Raw genomic sequence first — 20,145 nt, forward strand, 5'->3', positions numbered from 1 at the left:
ATTTATCATGGTCATTAATATTCATAAAATGTACTCAGCCCATCCACCTCACTGCCATCAGGTGTTCTCATTCAGCTCACAGAATGATCAACTGTTTGTCAGAGGTTAAAATAGTGTTGACACTTTAGAGTTATCTGCACCACACAGGTAGATAAAATCCTTCATCTGTAACAAAAGGGACCCGTTCATTAACATGCCCTTTAATCAGATAAGGATTTCCTAAATGCTGCTACAGCTTTTGCAAGAGTTATAGAAATTCATGAGCTTATTTCATAATCCTATCTTTCTGACTTTGACAGACTGGGCCATTGAAGTGGCACCATTAAGGTGCAGAGAAAAGTGCAATAAACTCCTGTATGAACGTTTCAGGATTTGCAGATGAAATGTGACGCTTCATGTGCTGCCAGGCACTTCAGAAACACTGACACACTCTAGAGGAAGAATGCAGATATGTCAAGTATTGACTTTGCAGGGGCAGGAGCTATTTTTAAGCCCAAGTGCATACCAGGGACAGCAACTGTGGCAAGCAACTGTATTTACAGGGAGGGACCTTCACTACAGAATGCCATTAATAACACTCCTTAATCACTACAAATGCATTCAAGCCACACCTGAATGTTCAACAAAAACAAAAAAGTCTTATTGCATAGTACTTTTATTCAATTTCAGACAGTGTTTAGAGTCTAACTTCTCAAATACAGAAGACTTTAAAAATAATTTTCACATGAACAAACAAAGCCCAAGTGCATCATTGTCATCAATTTTCCCTTCTCGGCAAGGTATAAATAGAGGGGGAGGGTAGAAGGGAAGATCCAGGTTTTTCCTCTACACGCACACACGAACACTGCAGGAAGAGAGAAAAAAGTGAAGTTGAACCTCAAGATTGTCTGCTTTTTTAGTTGTAAAATTTAAAAAGCAAATATAAATCTTAAGAGCCAGAGGCACAAAGACCTGTCTCCAGTGATGTATCTGGTACCTAAAGACAGTCCACATCACATCAGTACAGAACCTCCTCCAGCAAAGTGACTAAAGTCTTCTCATTAAGAGCAAATGAGCAGGAAGGCGCAACTGCTGAGACATGAACTGAGCCAAGTAGCTTCAGGCAGGTTTCATGTAATCACTGATGAAACCTGCCCCCCCATGCATGATGTCCTAGCCTAGTTACTGCAGTTTGGACACAGCAATGGATGAAATCAGCAATAGCCAAGAGACACAAGTGACCCAGTGAGGAGAGTGAATCTGTTAACAGTCTGATGAGGACAAAACCGTCTTTAACTGGAAGTGTATGGGAGTCAAATTGGAACAGAAACTATTAAAATTAACTGCCACTTTTTGGATGATGACAATTCAATCAAGTCTTAGTTTCGCTCAAGTTGAAAGTCAAAGTCATACTCAGGACAAAATGTGGCCTCCAGGAAATTTTAGGGTGAAATACATAAAAAAAAAAAAGAGAGAAAAAAAAAAAGGTAAACCAAATAAGTTTTGCTGTCCCAAATATGACCACCATCACCCCTAAGGTCCCAGCATGTAATCAGTTCAAAAACATTCTTAATTAGATTCCTGTTAGTGCTCTGTTCTGGTTTGGGAGTTCCACTTGTGCTGAGCAACAGTGGATGAGTCAGTAGGGCTGAGATAAAACAACCCAACAGGAAGACACTCTCGCTGCAAGCAAACAAACTGGCAGAACACTAAAAATAAAGTTACCCATCAGTGTCAGAGCTTGTACCTGATTAAGTCGGATACTTACCACACACAGAAAATGGAGTGATTAAATCTTGAAGCCAAGTGCCCTCATGCAATCTTTATGTGCCTCAATTAGTTGTGTGCAGTTTTCTTCTCCCTTCTCAATGATGCTGCAAGAAAGGGAGAACCACAAAGGCATTAATGAAAGTTTTAATCCTTTTCCCTCCAGAGAAACCGCTTCCATCTCAGACAGCACACTTACCAAGCATCCCTGACTTTCTTCGTCTCTGGACAAGCACAGCATGGCTTCAGTGGCTTCTTCTGCTCCGCACTCTCAGTCACAGGAGCTGCTGACACGCTGGCTGCAGACAAAGCCGACATCTTTAGGCTGAAGAGAAATAAGATGCAGTCACTGCATGAACTGGAAAACGGAGAACCTCTTGTCCAGTCACACAAATGTTCACCACCCCACAGACAGTTTAACTTGTGGTGGGAAAAGCTCATTTGACAATCAGCCCTTCTTGTAATATAGTGCTGCTCCTTCCAGTTCCTCAGGCGGATCATTAGGCCAATGGCCCCAGTATGATTGGAGAAAACGTAATATTGTTCCATTTAGTTTGACTGGAGTCAAAAATTCAATGAAGAAAAATCTTATATTCACTGCTTCAAACTTCACACATGTGAAAAGTTAACTTTTGTCTAAAATTGATCACGACCAAGTTATGAATCACCTCATAACTTAAGAAAATGTGCACAAGTTAATGTTTAACTTTCCATCAGATGTCCTGTCCACCTGTTAATCTTAACCTCCATTTAAATAAACTAAAAGGCATTTAAAGGCAGAAAGCAGAAAACTGGCTCTCAAGGTGACATTGATGGAGGCAGAGATGATGTAACATCGAAAATTGACACCAAAACTGGTCAGCAAGCAGCCCGGCGACACTAACAAGAGGAAAAAAAAAAAAAAAAAAGACCATTTATCTAAACCCGAGATGTTTGAGAGTGGTGATATTGTCGGACAAACTCTGAACACAGCCAGATGTTGCCTCGCTGCTTCAGCTACCTGACAGGAGACGTTTGTGTAACGCTGGCTAGCACACAGTTAGCTAACGCCACAGCAAGAACTCCGTTAGCGGGATCACAGTTAACAAAAGAAGCGTTTTAAATGAACAACAAAGGCGAAGTGAAACACGGCCCTGGTTTATTTGTTTAAAACGTGAACATCCATGTTACACAGCTTACCCGTACGAGTCCAGTTAGCAGATGCTTCACCTTCAGATCGAGCGACGATAAGCGGCCTCACGTGTTCCGCTTTTATGCAAACTCACGTGATTAGACGCGGCAGCGAAGGATTCTGGGAAGTGTAGTACTTTCCTGCTGGCGGGAAGAGCGGGCCCGACGGAGCAATTCACAGGCAAGCTAGCAAGAATTAACTTATTATGTATTAATACGTAATAAGAGATTAATTTGGAGACATAAATGATCTATTAAAACATTAATTTCATTAATTAAATGTAAAAAATTAAAATTAATTAAAAGTTTATTTTTGATGGTTAGTTGTAGTTGACTGTTAGTCTGTAGTTTTTAACTTATGTTTATGTTTTATATTTTTTCTCATAATAATATTAAACCTTAAATGTGGAGTGTTTTTTGACTGTTGGTTATCAAAACAGCTAGTTGACTTCAGTGAATGAACACTGAACTGTCATTAGACCTAATCAGCATGATAAATAGGAAGCTGATCATAAATATTCTGATAATTATTCTGGACATTATTGATCTAAACTTAATTAAAAAAAAAAAAAAATAAAATTAAACACCTTGTTTTGTGTCTCACGTAAAAGGTCAGATATGCAGAACAAACTGGAGTTTTTAAAATGAAAAATGTTCATTTTCTGTCTCTCCTTCTGGGGATACGGAGCGTCAGCACAGGAAAGTGATGGCTAAGCAGAAACACTGAGTCACTTATTCTAGTTGGAGGCCAGTTGTGTGCTAGATAAATGAGCAAGTAAGCATATTGTTTGTTTACTCTGTGCTCTGTGATATGCAACCCCATCTAAAACACATTTTGCTGCACTTCCTGCTTTGCTTTCCACAGATTTAAAAACTATGATATGGTACTTTCAAAACAGAATTTCTGTGTGTCATTTGAATGCCCTTATTTTATTATCTCTGGGCTTTATCTGAAGTCCTTTCCTCCAGAAATCCACCAGAATGAGGAGAGGTGTGAGGCCACAGAGGAGCTCCTGGCTGTGTCATCTCCTCGGCCTGCCTGCACAAAGCCTGCAGCAGCATCTAAGCAGAAATGTAAGCACTCTTTGTCTGGCCTCTGTTTATTATTAGTATTTGTTATAAAGCAGACTAATATTCTCTTTGTCACATACCAGCACACAAACCAATCCAAGTAAGTGTTTAGGGAAGATATAAATAACTTTTATTTTCATTTTCAGTGGACAATGGATTGCAAACACCAATGTGTTTTGACACATTTGACACATATATAAAAACATAATTTTACTGGGCAGAACAGAACAGCTCCCTAAAAACGTTGCGTTGAAGGATGGTGATGATGTTGATGAAAGTAACTCTGAGCACCTTTGTACAAGGAGGAGACCGCCTTTTCAAAAGCATCGATCATTATAATTATGTTTTCCTGAAATATGGTCTCTTGACATGTGTATTATCACTTTACATCATCCAAAATCACTTACCTAGGCGGTTTTGTCCACTGTTAAACACAGTCTGCCCATAGTTTCAACAAAACTTTAGTTGTTTCCTGTGTGTACTTAACAGTGATAGATCAGGAAAGTTGTGACATCAGCGTTTTTTGACGCATTCGTCATGTTTGTCATATTGTGAGCCAATGAAGGCACGAGTCATTTAATGATACATTTTTGATCAACTACATCCAGACCATCTAGAGATGGCCCTGTCGATCTCTTTCAGTCAGACACATTTTGGGGGTTCTCTTCAGTAGATTATCATGTAGTTTGAATATAATGCTTAGTAGTTGACAGAAAACTGGTATGGATGTGACAGCCAACAGTTTCTAGGTCCCTTTATCTTGTTCTGGGTCACAACAGGTTTGGATTTGTGTATAAGGCAGAAACAGTTATGTTTTTTCTTTTGTGCTGTCACTTTAGGTGTTTCCTTAGTCTTACCCTTAAATACTCTCAAAAAGCAGTTATCTCAGAAAACGTCCCTCACGTTATTACACAACTCTTGTCACGCACGAAGTTGCCAGTAATTCACCCACTGACATGGTCTCGAGCATATATACCGCATCAGGTAACACAGTACAGTGTTTAATTACATGGCCGGGACTGAACTTGTCCCTGCACACGCTGCCAGATGTCTAGTTCACATGACAATAACTGTGGTCCCTCAGACACACGCACACACACACACACACACACGCCATTGTCTTCAGTATTAATGTGAGCTGGACCTTACCCTCTTGACATGACTTGATTCATGTGGGGATGAGACACAGATACTGAATAGTTGATGAGCTGGGAGAAAAAGAAAAGAAGTGGAGGGGTTGGGTGGGGGCAGAAATAGAGAGAGGCTGACGGAGAGGGAGGCAGAGAGGGAGGGAGGGAGCAGAAAGGCGGGTATCCACTCGCCTCGCTCCACACAGCCTCAATAAGCCCTGAGGTTGAGAGCCTTGATGGAAAATTACCTTGTGACCACGAGGGGAGGTCAGGACTGGTAAGAGTCAGACTCCACTCGTCCAGAGGAGAAGAAGCAGCAGCAGGGGGAGGATGGCCTGCGCGTTCGGCTGATCAGAGGGCACCAAAGTTCAGCCATGGAGAAGCTGAAAAGTCCCGCCGTGGGATGCACCATGGCCACCTGTGGATGGAGAGCACTGCTTCTCCCGCAGCTGAACCGACAGTCGCTTTACGTGTACGGCAGCGAAATGGCCGTGGAGAAGGAGTGCATCCGACAGCTGGAAAGCGGAGTCTTTGTCATTCACCCTTTCAGCCTCATGAGGTATTTTATATATCTGATAGATTCAGGCCAGCACTGCACTGACACTATTCCCCCACGTTCAGTATGATTGTTGGGTAGTTTAAGCAAGTTTTTGTGATTAGTTCATTTTGGTCTTGGGGGTTACTTCACATCATCTTATTATTTTCCTCCATATTAGAGCAGAAACTATTCGTCCTTCATTTAAGTAATTACTGTGTAACAGAGAAGAATCAGCAACGTTTTCACCATCCTGCTTCTTAGTTTTGCAGATTTGCTGCTTGTTGAGAGAACACAAGCATCTTGATTACATCACCCTGGGTTTTTCTTATTTTATAGAATGAACTAAATAATCAGCAGATTAACTATTTATGAAGATAATAAATTCCTGCCCTCCACAATTTTATACGCATTGCATACATTTGTTTGAACTATTATTCAACAATACAACAGTTGATTATAATAATGATTTTGGACCCTTTTGCTGATGTTTAAAGAGAAATAGAAAGAGAGGCAGTGTCGCTGGTGTAAGATGTACAGAGAAAGTGTCCCATCAACTAAAGGCTGGACATTGTTTAAGGAAAATTCAGTTTCTCATCGCTCTCAGTACTCTGTGAGGTGCAATTAAGGATACTAGTGGAGGATTAAAGGCAGGGATAAAACCAGATGGATCAAATGGCAGATTTAAGAGCATGTTTTCATAGATGCCTGGTTTTGCATTATCCATGCAGTATTGTTGTTATTAGTGTGTAAGGCGATCAGATGGAGTGAAAACAGAGAAGGAATGAAACAATTGAGATTAGAAACAAGAGCTATTTGAGCCTGGACATTCAGGGGACAGAAAATGAGCTTGCCTTAGTGGCTGCAGCTCAACTGTGTAATGAGTCCTTCTGGCAAACAAACTGAGACTTCTTCACATCTGACCTACATGAAAACAATGATCTGAGGAGTAGTCAAGAGTCACACATGGTAACACGTTTTTGTGATGCTTCCCCTGATGTAGGAGTTACTACATCATGTGCATGATGGCCATCACGTTTCTGAACCTGATTGGGATTCCCATGGAGATAGCTTTTTTGGATGGAAACAGCGGACTGGCATGGGAAGGATTTAATGTGTTCTCAGACACGCTGTTCCTGATCGACGTGGCTCTGAATTTTCGGATGGGCATCATAACAGAGGACGGGGAGGTGAGAGTGGCTGTACTCTATTTTCAGACACAATCTGGAGGGATATAATCCCCGCACAGACAAGCACATACAATCCATCTCTGCCCCATTTCTAATCTACTCAATACACGAAAGGCTAGATTAACAAACACCCCTCATCTCCTGGACATTGGAGAAACTGGCACTTGCTGTTTGATTTTATAACAGAGATTATTGTATTGGATAAATGAGATGTATAACATTTCCAATTAAGTATTAAACAGACTATATCCTGTTTGTTTTCATCTGCTCATGCTATGTGACTTCTGTCATGCCAATCACAAATGGGCCATCTGTGATGTTCTCCCGTCTTTGGTGTTTGCTCTGGACCACATGAGCATCTGTTTTTGCCAGATTTATTCTCAGTTGACTTCTGTTTGAAATATTCCTGCATATGCTTCAGTAACAAATCGACCACGCTGTCAAATTAATTCAAAATTTCTTTGAGGACTGCTGCTTATATCATCTGGCATCAGTGTTTCTGTTCATTCTGGACAAACTCCCAAAATATTGGTTCAGTTCAAGTGTTAAATTATACATCTGATCTGTGGCACGTGCTGCACAGCGTCTTCATCCATCTGCTCAATCTGCTGCTCTGCTCTCTTTCTCAGGAAGCTATTCTGGATATCAAACGGATCCGAGTCAGTTACCTGAGGACATGGTTCATACCGGACATTATCGCTGCTTTCCCAATCGGCTACATTCTGCTGTTTGCGGTAATAATGAGTGTGTTGAAGCAGCAAAGTGTGCATTTTTCTCTTCACAAAACAGCATTATTTTGTTCATGGTTTATATTTAGAAACCTACTCTGCACTAACGGCACTATGGTAATATGATTAAATATCATAAATATGATAATAATCACAGTAAATATCATCTTTATTTTGACTGTTCCAGGACTTGCAGTACCACAACGATGACAACCCCTCCAAGACTAACAAGATGATGAGGATACTGATGTTTGTGCGGATCCTCAGCCTGATCCGACTCGCTCGAGTTTCCAGACTTGTCAGGTTCTTCAACGAAGTGGAGAAAGTGAGTTGAATCTCTTGACAGGCCTCAGAGCTCTCTTCTGAAACTCAATCAACCTTTTCTCCCGCCTGCAGACACCCTACCAGACCGGGCTCCGATTTCAAATCTGACTTTGGCCTCTTACAATGTCATTTGTAAAAAGAGAGCTGGCTCATTGCTCATCGATCAAAAATTGTATTACTTTTTATTTTTAGCAAAGTTAGATTTTTTTGTGAAGTCACAAAGTCAAACTTTAGGAGCACCAACAACAGTGCGCTGGAGAAAAGTGAAGGGAGGGAAAATTGGTCATGTGCATAGTCAACTCAAACATAATGTATCTCTTGATTTGGCATTATGCATGTTGTCTGGAATTTGTGTGTAGCCTTTAATCTGACATAAGTAGCTGAAATATTCTAAAATTAAATATTATCCGGTGTATGTTTACGTGTCATGGTGGTCACTGCAGCCTCTCTTTTTGGAAGTTGAAGTAACTGCTTTCTGTCCTCACCGATTGATTTATTATTTTCACACAAATAAATCTTGTTATATGCTTAATCCCCTCTCATTCCTCGGGGCCCATGTAGGTCACAGTGACATCCCTCCACTGCTCCCCATCTCTGCCAGCATGTTTAACCCCCTCCCCCGGTTTAAGTTAATCTTAGTTAGCTTGTCCAGAACAGTTCGGTGCCAGGTCCTTCCTGACCTACCTCCATCTGAATCACACGGTCCAGTCACGGTCCAGGCTTGGCTCTCCCTTTGTGGTTTATTATAACCTAAATCTGTGTGTTAGGAGGGTCTGCAGCTTCCTTTTTATTTCTTGGACCTCCAATTAATTTAGATTTTCCCAAATTGCATTGCATTGCGTCCAGATGAATAAATGAATTTCTCCACAAAGCCAGGCTGTCAGTTCTAAAGAAACCTCCTGGACGTGTCAGCTGCACTCACCTTTGCCTCTGAATGGAGTGGTTTGTGTCATCTGGCCTAACAGCATCTCTCTGCGTGTCTCTTTTGTCCTGGTGGACGTTGTTTTAGAGACGCCGTTGTCTTCCCAGATCTCAGCACTGACTTTGGTAAATAGGACGTTCTCATGTTTGCCAACAGAGATGACTGCCAAATTCATAAAGCAGAATAATCTGTTTTTAAAGTCAAAGTCACGATGAGAAATCTCAGATCTACAGAATAAATAAAACCCTGGTTATATGCTGTTTTGTTTGAAATTTTCTCTACTTTTAAAGGTATTGAGTTACTATAACTTATACACTTTACATTCTGTCTTTCCATAAAGAGATATTTTCATTGATTGTTGCTGTGTGCCAATGAGTGAGTGTATACTTTAATATACAGCAACTCTGCATACAACTGTAATTAGATGGTTCATGCTCTCTTGTCTTATGTCATCACTTCGTGAAAGGTGTCAAATGCGAACCTGGAGGTGGTCCGCCTGTTCTTCCGCATCTTGTCTTTGTTCATGATGATTTTCCTGCTGTGTCACTGGAACGGCTGCATCCAGTACTTTGTGCCCATGCTGGAGGAGTTTCCCACTGACTGCTGGGTCCGCAAAGAAAACCTGATGGTAAAGCTCACTTCACAAAATCAGCGTGAATGATGACGGATGGTGGTTGAAAGAAAAATATGGAAAAATAACAAAATTAAATATACTGAACTTCCACTACTAGCTCTAGTTTTGTGTAAATTATGAAGCTGCACACCGATTGATAAGATCAAAACCAAACCTCCTAACTGCTGACCAATCAGATCACTGCAGTGTCTGAGTCATTCGCACATCAACCTGACAGATGAAAGACTTTACAAATAATAACAATCAATAGATTGTTATTAGATCTTCCTCTGACACAAGGAGGCTTTGTGATGATAATAGGAAATAAAATCCAAACCCTCTGATGTCTTCTATTGGAATAATAATCCCCACACTGTTAAATATTTCCTGTGATTATTTATGCTAAACATATCAGTCAGATTAGCGTCATCTGACATGAACTGCTTTTCTCCTCCTTTCTCCCGCCTTTGTCTGAAACTGTCTGACATTACTCATTTTATTATCCCAAATTCATAGTAGTTTGTGCATTATCAGACAACAAAGAAAAAAAACAAACAAACAAAGAAAGAAAACCAAAAAACTCCTAGTCCTAGTAAATCCTGCACTTTTAAATAGTATTTCTTTAGCCTCACTGTAATATTTGTATTTTTTTCTGTTCTTGCTGTTTTATTATTTTATTTGCAGGTATCATTTGTTGGTTCATCTCACATTGTATAAACAAACCCAAAGTTAACCACTAACCATCTCTGTGACACTGTTGAGAATGCCTGATATTAATCTGACGTACGAAATTTGGCCCAGATCTGAAAACAACGCCACTGACGATGGAACAATTTCTTCCAGAATGCCACAGTGATCGTGAAGTACTCATGGGGGGTTTTTCGAGCTCTGTCCCAGATGATTGCTCTCTCTTATGGCTCCATGGACGCTCCAACAAGTGGGAACTATTCAGGTTTATTAAATCTGCTTCCTTGGATAGAAATAGAACAACACAATTCATGAATGAGCTTCTTCCCTCAGATTACGTGGAGATGTGGATTGTCATGGTCAGCATGGTGTCCGGCTGTCTGATGTACACCGTCCTCGTGGCCAACGCCACAGCCATGATCGCCAACATTGACCCCGCGGCCAAGGAGTACAAGAGCAAGGTCCTCATGGGTGACAGTCACTTAGGAGCATAGAAACAAGAAACAAGTTGACAGTTTCACCTCAAAATCATTTCATAGCAACAGAAATGATTTTTATTTCCACAGCACAAAAAACCAGAATGCTTCACACAGGGAAACTAAATAAAAGCCAAATCATAAAATAAAGCATGTGGTATAAAATAAAAATGTGTTTTAAGATAGAGTTCAAATGAATTATAATACCACACAAACATTTGCAGTAATCTCATCTTTTAATTATTTAAGTTCGTTGATTGAAATGAATACTTTTATTTTTATTTATTTTGAATTATTTTGAATTTAATATTTTGTTATTCCCTTGAATAATAAAATGACATGAAGTTCGGTCCACAGATGAGCCGTTTGGAGCATTACATGGCCTTCATGAAGCTCCCGCCTGAACTGCAGCTTCGTATCAGCAACTACTACCAGGCTCGCTACGGAGGGAAGTGGTTTGATGAGAAGGACGTCATGGACAATGTGTCCTCAGCTCTGAAAGAGGTTTGAACTACAGGCTGCACCGTTTTAATTCATCCAATACTGATACCTGCACAGTATGAAGTTACTGTTCCTCCACAGTGAAGATACCTCTGAGCCTCACTCTGAATACTGTTTCACCAGATCCACTATAATTAACATGCAATTATTCGATGTGAATGTTTGAACTCCAGTCCAAACACAAAGAAAGAAGCAGTGAATTATTTTTGTTTTGCAGATTTACAGCCAATGATTTCTCCACAATAGTAATGTAGTAGAGTCAGACTTGTGCAGAGTGATGAAATGGATCATAATTAGGACACTTACAATGGCAGTGTGGTGAGGAAACGCAATGATTGTTTAATATTTTAGATTTGTTTCCTCACACAACTGAAATTTTAATTCCACACCAGCCTTATTATATCAATTACTCCTCTCTGTCACTCAACTTGATTATTTCTTCCTTGTAATTCAAAAATGCTTTAATAATAATTTGCATTTTGTTTTCAGCAAATCCTAACGGTGATGTGCAGCCGGCTGTTGAGAAAAGTGCCCATGTTTCAGAACAGAGATGAAAACTTCATCAGCGCCGTTCTCCCCAAACTGGAGTACGAGGTTTTCCAGGAGGGAGACGTCATTGTCCAACAGAACGTCCCGGGTGACCGCATGTTCTTCATCGACCACGGCCAGGTCTTCATGGAAACTGATTCCTACGAGAGGGAACTGTGTGACGGAGACTTCTTTGGCGGTAGGTTGGACTTACTCTTATATTTGGAAATCTGGAACACCACTCAGTGATGTGAAAAGTGACTTCAAGGCAAAACATTTAAAGAAGGAAGTGAAGGAACATTCACCTGAGTGGTGTTTACACACCAGAATGTGTTTTTCAACTCAGCTAAATGAACTGTAAATCAAACGGATTGCATCACATGAAAAGTACAGTAGGTACACTGTTGTTGTTACATAATGAACACAATGAGTGAGCAGAAATAACACAAAGTGCTACCAGCTCATTTGTGTTTCTACTGTGTTGTTGAACACATTCAGGTCACTGAAATAAACAACAGAGGTTAGACAGCGGCAGCTCCATGTCACTTTCCCTTCTCATTGAAACGGGTAACGGCCACGCGCTGGATAATCCACAGAGCTCAGTGTGAACAGTTTTCACTGGTTCTAGCAAAGGAACAGCTGACAGCTCGTTCTGTGGATTATCCACAGTAACAGGGATCATGTTTGAAAGGAAAAGATATCACTTGTGTCATTTTTTGGTGCTGTCAGCTCCCCAAACAAAATCCTGCTTCCCTCCATGGCAGTGGGAAAAATTCTTTCTGGCAGTTACTTCAAAAACTTGGACAAATAAAACCAAATCTATCTGCACTGCTGGGCAGTTTTCCAAGAATATTTCATTATATATTGAGTTATTGTGTATATAAGGGCAGTTTTTTACAAGGGGCTTGAACAGGTGGGGACAGAAAAGTAATTAAGCAACTGCTTGTGATTCAAATCTAGTTCTTGATGTAGATTTTTGGTTTAATGTTGTTTTTGGAAGTTTACGAATCACTCCTCACTATTGACACACTAGACTTTTCTGCAAACCCTCTCTTAAGACAGGTCAGCAAAAAAAACCCTGTCAAACTAAAGTGAATAAATCTATCTTTTCTAATTTGGAGGATTTATTTAATTCTCAGGGTTTAAGTGGGAACAGGTCCTAATCTTTTTGGCAGGAAACCTCAGCAGCGTTTAGAGCTAAGCAGGCTTCCCGAAACAACTCAGCTAAGTCTGGTTATTTAATTTAGGATTAATTGTCGGAGCTCATCCCTGTCATTAGAGTTTACTCACTCATTAACCACGCTCTTGTGGTTCCCTCTGTGTGCACAACAGAGTCATGCGTGCTGACCAAAGGCAAACATCTGGCCACAGTGAAGGCGCTGACCGACTGCCAGTGCTTCTCTCTGTCCTGTAAGGACTTTCGGGAGGTGCTGGAGGGCTTCCCAGATGTCAGGAAGGACTTAGAGAAAATGGTTCAGCTCAACTCTGATGGTGGACTTGTGTAACACCAAAAACAGAACTCGGACTTCTTTTACTGGAAGAAAAAGAAACGAGCTACTGAAATTTCCCAGACAAGTTACGCCATCGTGTCATGGGTAGTACGACTGTCGCCGATTGCTCATGTGGACGTGAGTTGGACACTCAGTGATCGATTAGACGGACACTTTTAAGTGTTTATTCTGTCCTTTAAATCATCAGTTATCAGCAATAAACAATAACCTCAACCAAGACGGGTCGAACCTTTCATCTCTGCTTCCTTGATGATGCAGTTTAGTATTGATGTTTCCAAAGTCAATGCATGTCTTAGAAGCAACATGAGAATTAAATTAAAAAGTATCTATGGGTCTTTCTGGTTTCATTCAGTTTGAGCCCTTGATTTCATTTTTTTGGCCGTGATTTCTATCAACATTATATCCACAAAATAAACTGCTGAAAGTAGCAAACATGTCAGCATTTCTGAACCAGAGATTGAGGGACAGAAAATGGCAGACAATGTTTGGTTAGCTAAAATTATTTGAACAAAAGCAAACTATAAAATGGCTACACGCCTGTTGAAATATCTGTTGCTCTTTAACCAGCTCTGGGTCAACATTGGTCTTTGGTTATACCTTCAAATGGCCTTAAGTTAATCTGACTATACGCTGTCTACGTTTTGGTGTCTCTTCTCTCTCCGATTTATGTCAGCAGTAGAAAATTGAGTGTTTGTTGAGCTGCTGTCAAACGTTATCATCCTGACATTGAAGGCTGCTCCCATACCAATACGAGCATCAGAAATGCCTCCAATACAAGATAAAAATACTATGCTAGTCTATGAACTGAAGTAATACCATGTAATTTATTTACAAACTTTGAGAAAGGCTTCAGTCTTCCCAGAAATCAATTCTTCTTCGCCTAAACTGGAAGTTGTCTTGTGCGGTTACGACTGTTTTATAGCAGCAAAGAAGAATTGATTTCTAGTAGAAATGTAACGTTAGCTGTTAGCGAAATGTCAGGAATTTTTCCTCCATCAAAAAGTGGACATGTACAGAATGAAAGGTATTATCTTATGTAGGACATTATATTTATGCCTAGATTTATTTTTTTTATTACTGACAGTCAAATGATAATAATAAAATGAATATTCTATGAATTTCGTCTATCTGTCATTGTTTGAAAACCATTTAACCTCGGCCACACATGACATGAGGTTACGGTTAGGGGTCGCCATTGGAAGACAGTACACTCCAGTCAGAAAGAGAAGGACACGGTCATTAACAAACTTCAGGAAGGCTGTGGCTTTTAAATGATGTCCAATTGGCACTAAGGCACCCAAAGTGTGCTGAGAAAATATCCACACGCCGTTACAGCACCACTACTTCAGTTATTGGGATAAAGCAGGATGGATCCGTGTGTTTATGGTGTTTGATTATAGACATGTTGGGATGATGGTCAGTATCAGGAAGAAAAGAACATTTCTATGGATGAACCAAGTTGTTATGAAGAACAACTCTATATTTATTTTTTTCCTTTTCTCTAAAATTACATTTATTTGAACGTAATATTGCAAAAAACAAATTAATGCCGGTGTGAGAGCAACAATGAGAAAGCAGATACTGTAAAATGATTCTGAAACATCTGTGTGGGAACAGCTGGTTGTTTCCTCCCCGTTTCCCCTTCATCCAAAAACACACACGGTGCCCGAGGCCAGCCGGTGTTTGTACTCGTAGAGGTAGTAGGAGGCTGGCGGGAAGTTGCACTTCATTTCCATCCGTCCCGGCACCACGTGGACGGCCACGCCAGATCCCAGCCCCTCCTGCAGCTTCTTCAGCATGCGGGAGGCCAGGTAGCGCCGCGCCCTGCCCGGGTCCTCCTCGATGGACGCATACACCTCAGGAGGCGGGTTGGGGATCTTCCACTCCAGGTCCACGATGAGCTGGTGGATGCGGCTCTTGTCCAGTGAAGCGGGTGCGTCACGGTAGCACGCCATCACATGAGGAATGGGAGCTTCAGAAGCCACAGACAGGAAATTGTTGGGCCTCTGTTCTGGTGGGGCACCTTCCTTTTGTTCCTCTTTCTCCTTGTCCTCTTCGTCCTTCTCTTCCTTCTCGTCTTCCTCCAAAGACCCCATGCTGGGGTGGAGCATCACCGCCCAGCGCAGCCAGTCGTAGTTCTTCTCCAGGGTCTTCAGGATGCTGGAGGCCGCCTCCTCAGGGGGTGCTCGGTTCTGCACGGCATCGTGGAGCTGATGCCGAATGTCCTCCTCCGCCTGCTCCAGGAAGTATCCCAAGCAGCGGCCGCCCGTGTTCTTCATCTTCCTGTAGAGGGCGCCCATGCGGTCGGACCAGGTCTTCATCAGCAGAGCCTGATCTCTGCCCGTCAGAGAAGCCTGCGTGAAGAGACACAGCAGACCGGTGCCCAGGACAAAATTCACCTGTTGGAGGAAACATGAGACTGAAGTCTTTTAACAGGCCTTTAATAGTTCCTGATGAACTACAAACTGATAACAAAATTGTTGCTTGGAGGAAGAGGAGTTTCAAAGAAAAGGATGACAATGACGAAGGAAACACCAGAAAACCAGACCACCGTACCTTCTGTTTTTTCTGCTTAGTTATAACTGTGATAGCTTCAGGGCCATCATTATGTTTTGTTGTTTGTTTTGCTGACTCAGTCTAATGTCTATCTGGATGGAGGGGGGGCAGAATCCAAGAGGAAGTTTCAAGTTCTAAAACTAACATCCCATCAGCAAAGAAGCAGCTGTGCCCAACACTATAACATGACTTTAACAGCTCTTTTCCATGTCTGCCAGTGAAAATGAGACGTTGCAGTCACATTTGTCCAGTGTAGCGTGTATTGAAATCAGACTTTAAACGGCTCATTGTCTTCAGCAGGACACCAACCCATCTGGGATGACTCAAAAAGACTTTTCAGATCTCATTGTTACAGCAGAAAGGAGGCTCGTTGAACATGCGGCCCAGCAGCACTTTCCAACCTCTTCCCTCAAAATAATAACGAAAATAAATGTTGCTGATGTCACAAAAACACGAGCTACCGTTAGAGGAGCAGATCATTGAGTGATCTCAGATCCTGTTTAAAGTGCAGGCCTTCTTCTTTGGTTCCTTTGACTTAGCAGAAGAGAAACTCCAGCACGACTCATACCTTATCACCCCCAACATGTTTATACATGATTAGTTTTCCAAGGTTAAAGAAATAAATGCGACTCCTTTGCTCGACAAAGTCATCCTGACCCGTTCCAGCTGCGGCACCTTTGATCGTTGCACTGCTGCTGCCTGCGGACTCCTCGGCTCGTTACGCAGGACGACGTTGGGTTCCTTTCATCGAGTACTTTGTCAGGCAATTTCACTGAGATTCACTTAGACTGCCACGTGAGGGCAAATTCAGCGAGTCATTGCACCGGGCTTTTATCCTACTCTCTGCTCTGATGCAAATCGGGTCACGTTGCAGACAGGTCCTTGAAAAGAGCAGAGCGTGAACAGATTGTTCCTTCAGCACCAATTTCAAGCAGGAATTACTTCAGCGTTACGACTCCCTCACACCCCGAAGCCCCACAGTTAGTCAAAAATGGACTAAGAACTCTTTGAACAGTGACAAACAAACTGCCACTTAATGTAGTCCTTACACTGCCTTTAAAATGCGCTCACGTCTCGTGTGCATTCAATGCGTGTCTTCATAATTACTCCTGCATAACAAGCAAACCTGTTACTGCTTCGGTGTCTGAGGACCGTTTCCTCTCAGACTGGACGCTCATTAGAGAGCAGGCAGACAGATGGACCAACGGACACGGGGACCTTTTCATTAAAACAAGAGCTTAAATGCAATGGATCGTCAAGTTATTGATGATAGCAACAGTAACCAAGGGGGGCGGGCTTAGCGAAGGATCGGTGGTCAAACTTCAATGGGTGAGTTCGACAGAGAAAATAACTTCATGAAGCAACAGGACCGTGAAATAATTAATAGTACATTAAATTCTGTCCCTTTTTCATCTCACTGGGTGACTCGTTCCGTTTTTTCCTGGTACATATTCTCTGGTCTAGTCTGGTTTAGTCTCGGCCCGGTCTCTGGAGGGGTGCCGCCACCGGGCTAGTTTGGTCTGGTTCACTTTAGGGGGGGCGCCGTATTTTGCATTAGCCCGGTCCATTACTCAACCAATTATCCAATTAACCTAGCCGTGTCCGGCTGCCTGCACCAGAACAGACAAAGGACTTAGAATAAGTGGATAGAAGAGAGCCTTTTGGTTATTTATTTTCTATTTTGTATTTAGAATAAGAATCAAATAGTTTACTTTTGCTTTAAGCCGTGGAAGTGTGAGAGAGAACTCTGATCATAAGGTGAAAGAGTAAAATTAGTTTTTTGAGGATGCTCTCACACTTGTGATATTGCAGTTATGTCATGATTATGAAGTATTTTGGTTTTAATTTTAACTCCTCAGCCGTCCCCGCACTGTGCTGATGCTCATTTTAGTGGATGAAAAAACTCAGTCCTGGGCAAAAGGAACTTGCCAACTCAGCTCACAAGAAAGAACAACAGAGGGTTACATCTCTGCTGCATTAAATATTCAGTTAATTTTCATACCGAGAAGATAGATGCAGCATGCTTCATTCTTCGCAGGGCCTCAATGTTTTTCTGTTACATTTATCTTTTTGGTCTGGAAACTGAATTTTTAATCCTGTACAGCTGTTTCCTCCCGATGCTTTTTATCTTATGGGTTTGAGATTAAGAATATTTGCATTGTTTTGATGAAATGCCATCTGAAAGTGATTCCTAAGTCTGGGATGTGCTGCTAATGAAGTGGGAATGTATACCGATGACAGATCTGCAGTTTTGTCACTTTTATTCCCTCCTACATTTGTGTACATGACGATGTTGGATTGCTGTGTCACCTCAGGCTTCCTCCTGCTGCCGTTAAATCAGGAGCGTGAAAGAAGAAAGACAAAATGAAACTTTAATGACCCCTGCAGGGAGATGAGCTCAACACAGGGCCTCCCCAGCCCTCCACCCACCTTGACACAGAACTCCCTCAGCTCCCAGCGTTTGGGCTTGCGGGTCAGTATGAGCTCTTCCAGCAGGGTGGGCTGGTCGGTCAGCGCCGACACGCCCATCAGACGGTTGTAAAGCGCCGTCAGCTGCCTCTCCAGGCGGTAGTCCTGCACATACTGCAGGAACACCTCCGTCTCCTTCTTGGTGAACTCTGACTGGGCCCTCACCTGGAGCAAGCAGGGAGGAGAAATTATGTTTTCACCTTTGTGGTCATCTCTGTGTGGTGTTTATTTCTGTTAAATATGTTGGATTATTTGTCTCAAACATCCAAACTGTCTGCAAGACTCCATCCAAAATAAATGAAGTCAGTTTTGGGCTCATTCTGTTGTACTTAAAGGACAGTGTTAAGACTGATTCTCCACCTTATTTATCAATTTTAACTATTAATAGGTGATTTCATTCTAAATGAAACAACAAACTTCACCACACAATTTCACTGTCGGTAAAAAAAGGGGACCCAAAGTGTAATATAAGTTTATTTTGAGCAAGAGGACATGCAAATGACAAATGCAGATGCCAAAGACATGCACTAATTTGAGCAGAATTTAATCCTCCACCAGCTGTTCCACTTTTTTTTTTTTAAACTTAGATTGCCTTATCCCTTCTTCTTGTTAATGAGCTCTCACATTTTCATATTATCACTCCAGTGGGATACGTAGTGAAAGAAAACAGGTCCTATTAGCGTTTTTAACAATTAAACAGAAAATAAAAGATAATCAGGCTGGCACAACTAAACGGATGCTTCAGTCATAAATCTAGTCACATATCTACATTTACATAATAAAATTAGCATGATGCGTTTAGAGTTAAGCATTGATGTGGAGAAAGCTGGCAGGCTGCTTGTGACTCTCCTATAGTAGGTCAGCTCCTCTGGGACTTCTGTTATTTTTTTGTGAAAAGAAAGAATCTTGGGTTTCAGCCTTTCTCTGGTACGGTAACAAATGTAATTCTATTACTGACATCAAACCCTTTATCCTTTTTTTGTCCAGCTGGCTGAGACTGTTCGAAACAGTAAGGAAGTTGCTCTCAAGGCGGTTCAAGGACAGTTTCACTGAAACTGGCAGAGGTCAAAACTCTGATCCCAGCATCTATATATTCTTAATACACATCATAAATATGATTAAACTGTCCTCCAAAGACAAATAACCGGCTTCATCAACATAACTGTATGTATTAATTAAGAACGTGTGAACTATGAATGTATACTGTATAAACAGTTTCCTCACCGCGGCTCCCAGCTGGTAGTAGACAACAGCCAGGTCGTCTTCCAGCTGGTGGACGTCCCGGTCTTCCAGCAGGCCTTGTCCCGATGCTCCCAGCTCCTGATCAATGTGGTCCAGGTTCTTTTTGGCCAATTCAGTCTCCTCCACTGTGGCACTTCCGCCCAGGTAGGAGCAGATACCCTGAACCAGGACCCTGAGTAACACACACACACACACACACAGACACACACACACACACACACACACACACACACACACAGGTCCACATACGAGAAGGACCTGCAGGACCTCATGCTGTTCATATTCAAAGTAGAACTCACCTCACAGTTTGCATATAGCCCACTGGCTCCAAAACCTTCCCAAACATCGCCATGGCTGCTGAGCTTTCTGTTGATAAATTTGCTGTTGAGAATGTTAATCAATGCACTCCAAACCAGTAATTCCTTATGTAAGAAATGATTAGAAATAGTCGAAATCTCTGCACTCTTGTAGAAAACCAATTAGGCCAAACCAGAAACCTCTGCACCTCACCGCTGTCTGTCAGCAGGTTTTTACTGACCTTCACAGACTGTCCAATATTTATACTCACTGCTTAACAGCCACGAAATGTGATAAGATGTTAACACACCTCCTGCTCTCACTGAACACGACTAAGTAAATCAGAAAAACTGATTCATGAAAAAATTCAGACTATAATGTCTAACTCATGATCTGTCTTAGTGAAAGACACGTTTCTTTTACAGGGTTCCAAAAGTTTATTCACAATT

The 20,145-nt window shown here is 41.6% G+C and overlaps 2 protein-coding genes across 2 annotated transcripts; one reads left to right on the forward strand and one right to left on the reverse strand.

Moving 5' to 3' along the window:
• Nucleotides 1–637: 637 nt before the first annotated feature.
• Nucleotides 638–3,005, reverse strand: cox17 (cytochrome c oxidase copper chaperone COX17). The gene is made up of 4 exons (XM_029530880.1): nucleotides 2,926–3,005; nucleotides 1,946–2,071; nucleotides 1,748–1,853; nucleotides 638–844 (listed from the first exon to the last, which is right to left on the reverse strand). Exons 2-3 carry the CDS (start codon nucleotides 2,062–2,064, stop codon nucleotides 1,769–1,771), a joined length of 204 nt encoding a protein of 67 aa, XP_029386740.1. The 5' UTR covers nucleotides 2,065–2,071; nucleotides 2,926–3,005; the 3' UTR covers nucleotides 638–844; nucleotides 1,748–1,768.
• A 2,486-nt stretch (nucleotides 3,006–5,491) lies between these two features.
• Nucleotides 5,492–10,610, forward strand: hcn5 (hyperpolarization activated cyclic nucleotide-gated potassium channel 5). Its single transcript, XM_029530749.1, has 7 exons — nucleotides 5,492–5,676; nucleotides 6,656–6,842; nucleotides 7,472–7,576; nucleotides 7,758–7,895; nucleotides 9,283–9,444; nucleotides 10,273–10,366; nucleotides 10,450–10,610. Exons 1-7 carry the CDS (start codon nucleotides 5,492–5,494, stop codon nucleotides 10,608–10,610), a joined length of 1,032 nt encoding a protein of 343 aa, XP_029386609.1.
• Nucleotides 10,611–20,145: the final 9,535 nt, after the last annotated feature.

The sequence above is a fragment of the Echeneis naucrates genome, chromosome 21 (genome assembly GCF_900963305.1).
Source record: "Echeneis naucrates chromosome 21, fEcheNa1.1, whole genome shotgun sequence".
NCBI lineage: Eukaryota > Metazoa > Chordata > Actinopteri > Carangiformes > Echeneidae > Echeneis > Echeneis naucrates.

Excerpts from the sequence above, each read along its gene's own strand:
- hcn5 (XM_029530749.1), top strand. The coding sequence starts at position 5,492 with ATGGAGAAGCTGAAAAGTCCCGCCGTGGGATGCACCATGGCCACCTGT. Across the intron at positions 6,843-7,471 it reads TCATAACAGAGGACGGGGAG|GAAGCTATTCTGGATATCAA; the intron begins GTGAGAGTGGCT and ends TCTCTTTCTCAG. Across the intron at positions 10,367-10,449 it reads CTCCATGGACGCTCCAACAA|ATTACGTGGAGATGTGGATT; the intron begins GTGGGAACTATT and ends TTCTTCCCTCAG.
- cox17 (XM_029530880.1), bottom strand. The coding sequence starts at position 2,064 with ATGTCGGCTTTGTCTGCAGCCAGCGTGTCAGCAGCTCCTGTGACTGAG. Across the intron at positions 1,854-1,945 it reads AAGAAAGTCAGGGATGCTTG|CATCATTGAGAAGGGAGAAG; the intron begins GTAAGTGTGCTG and ends CCTTTCTTGCAG.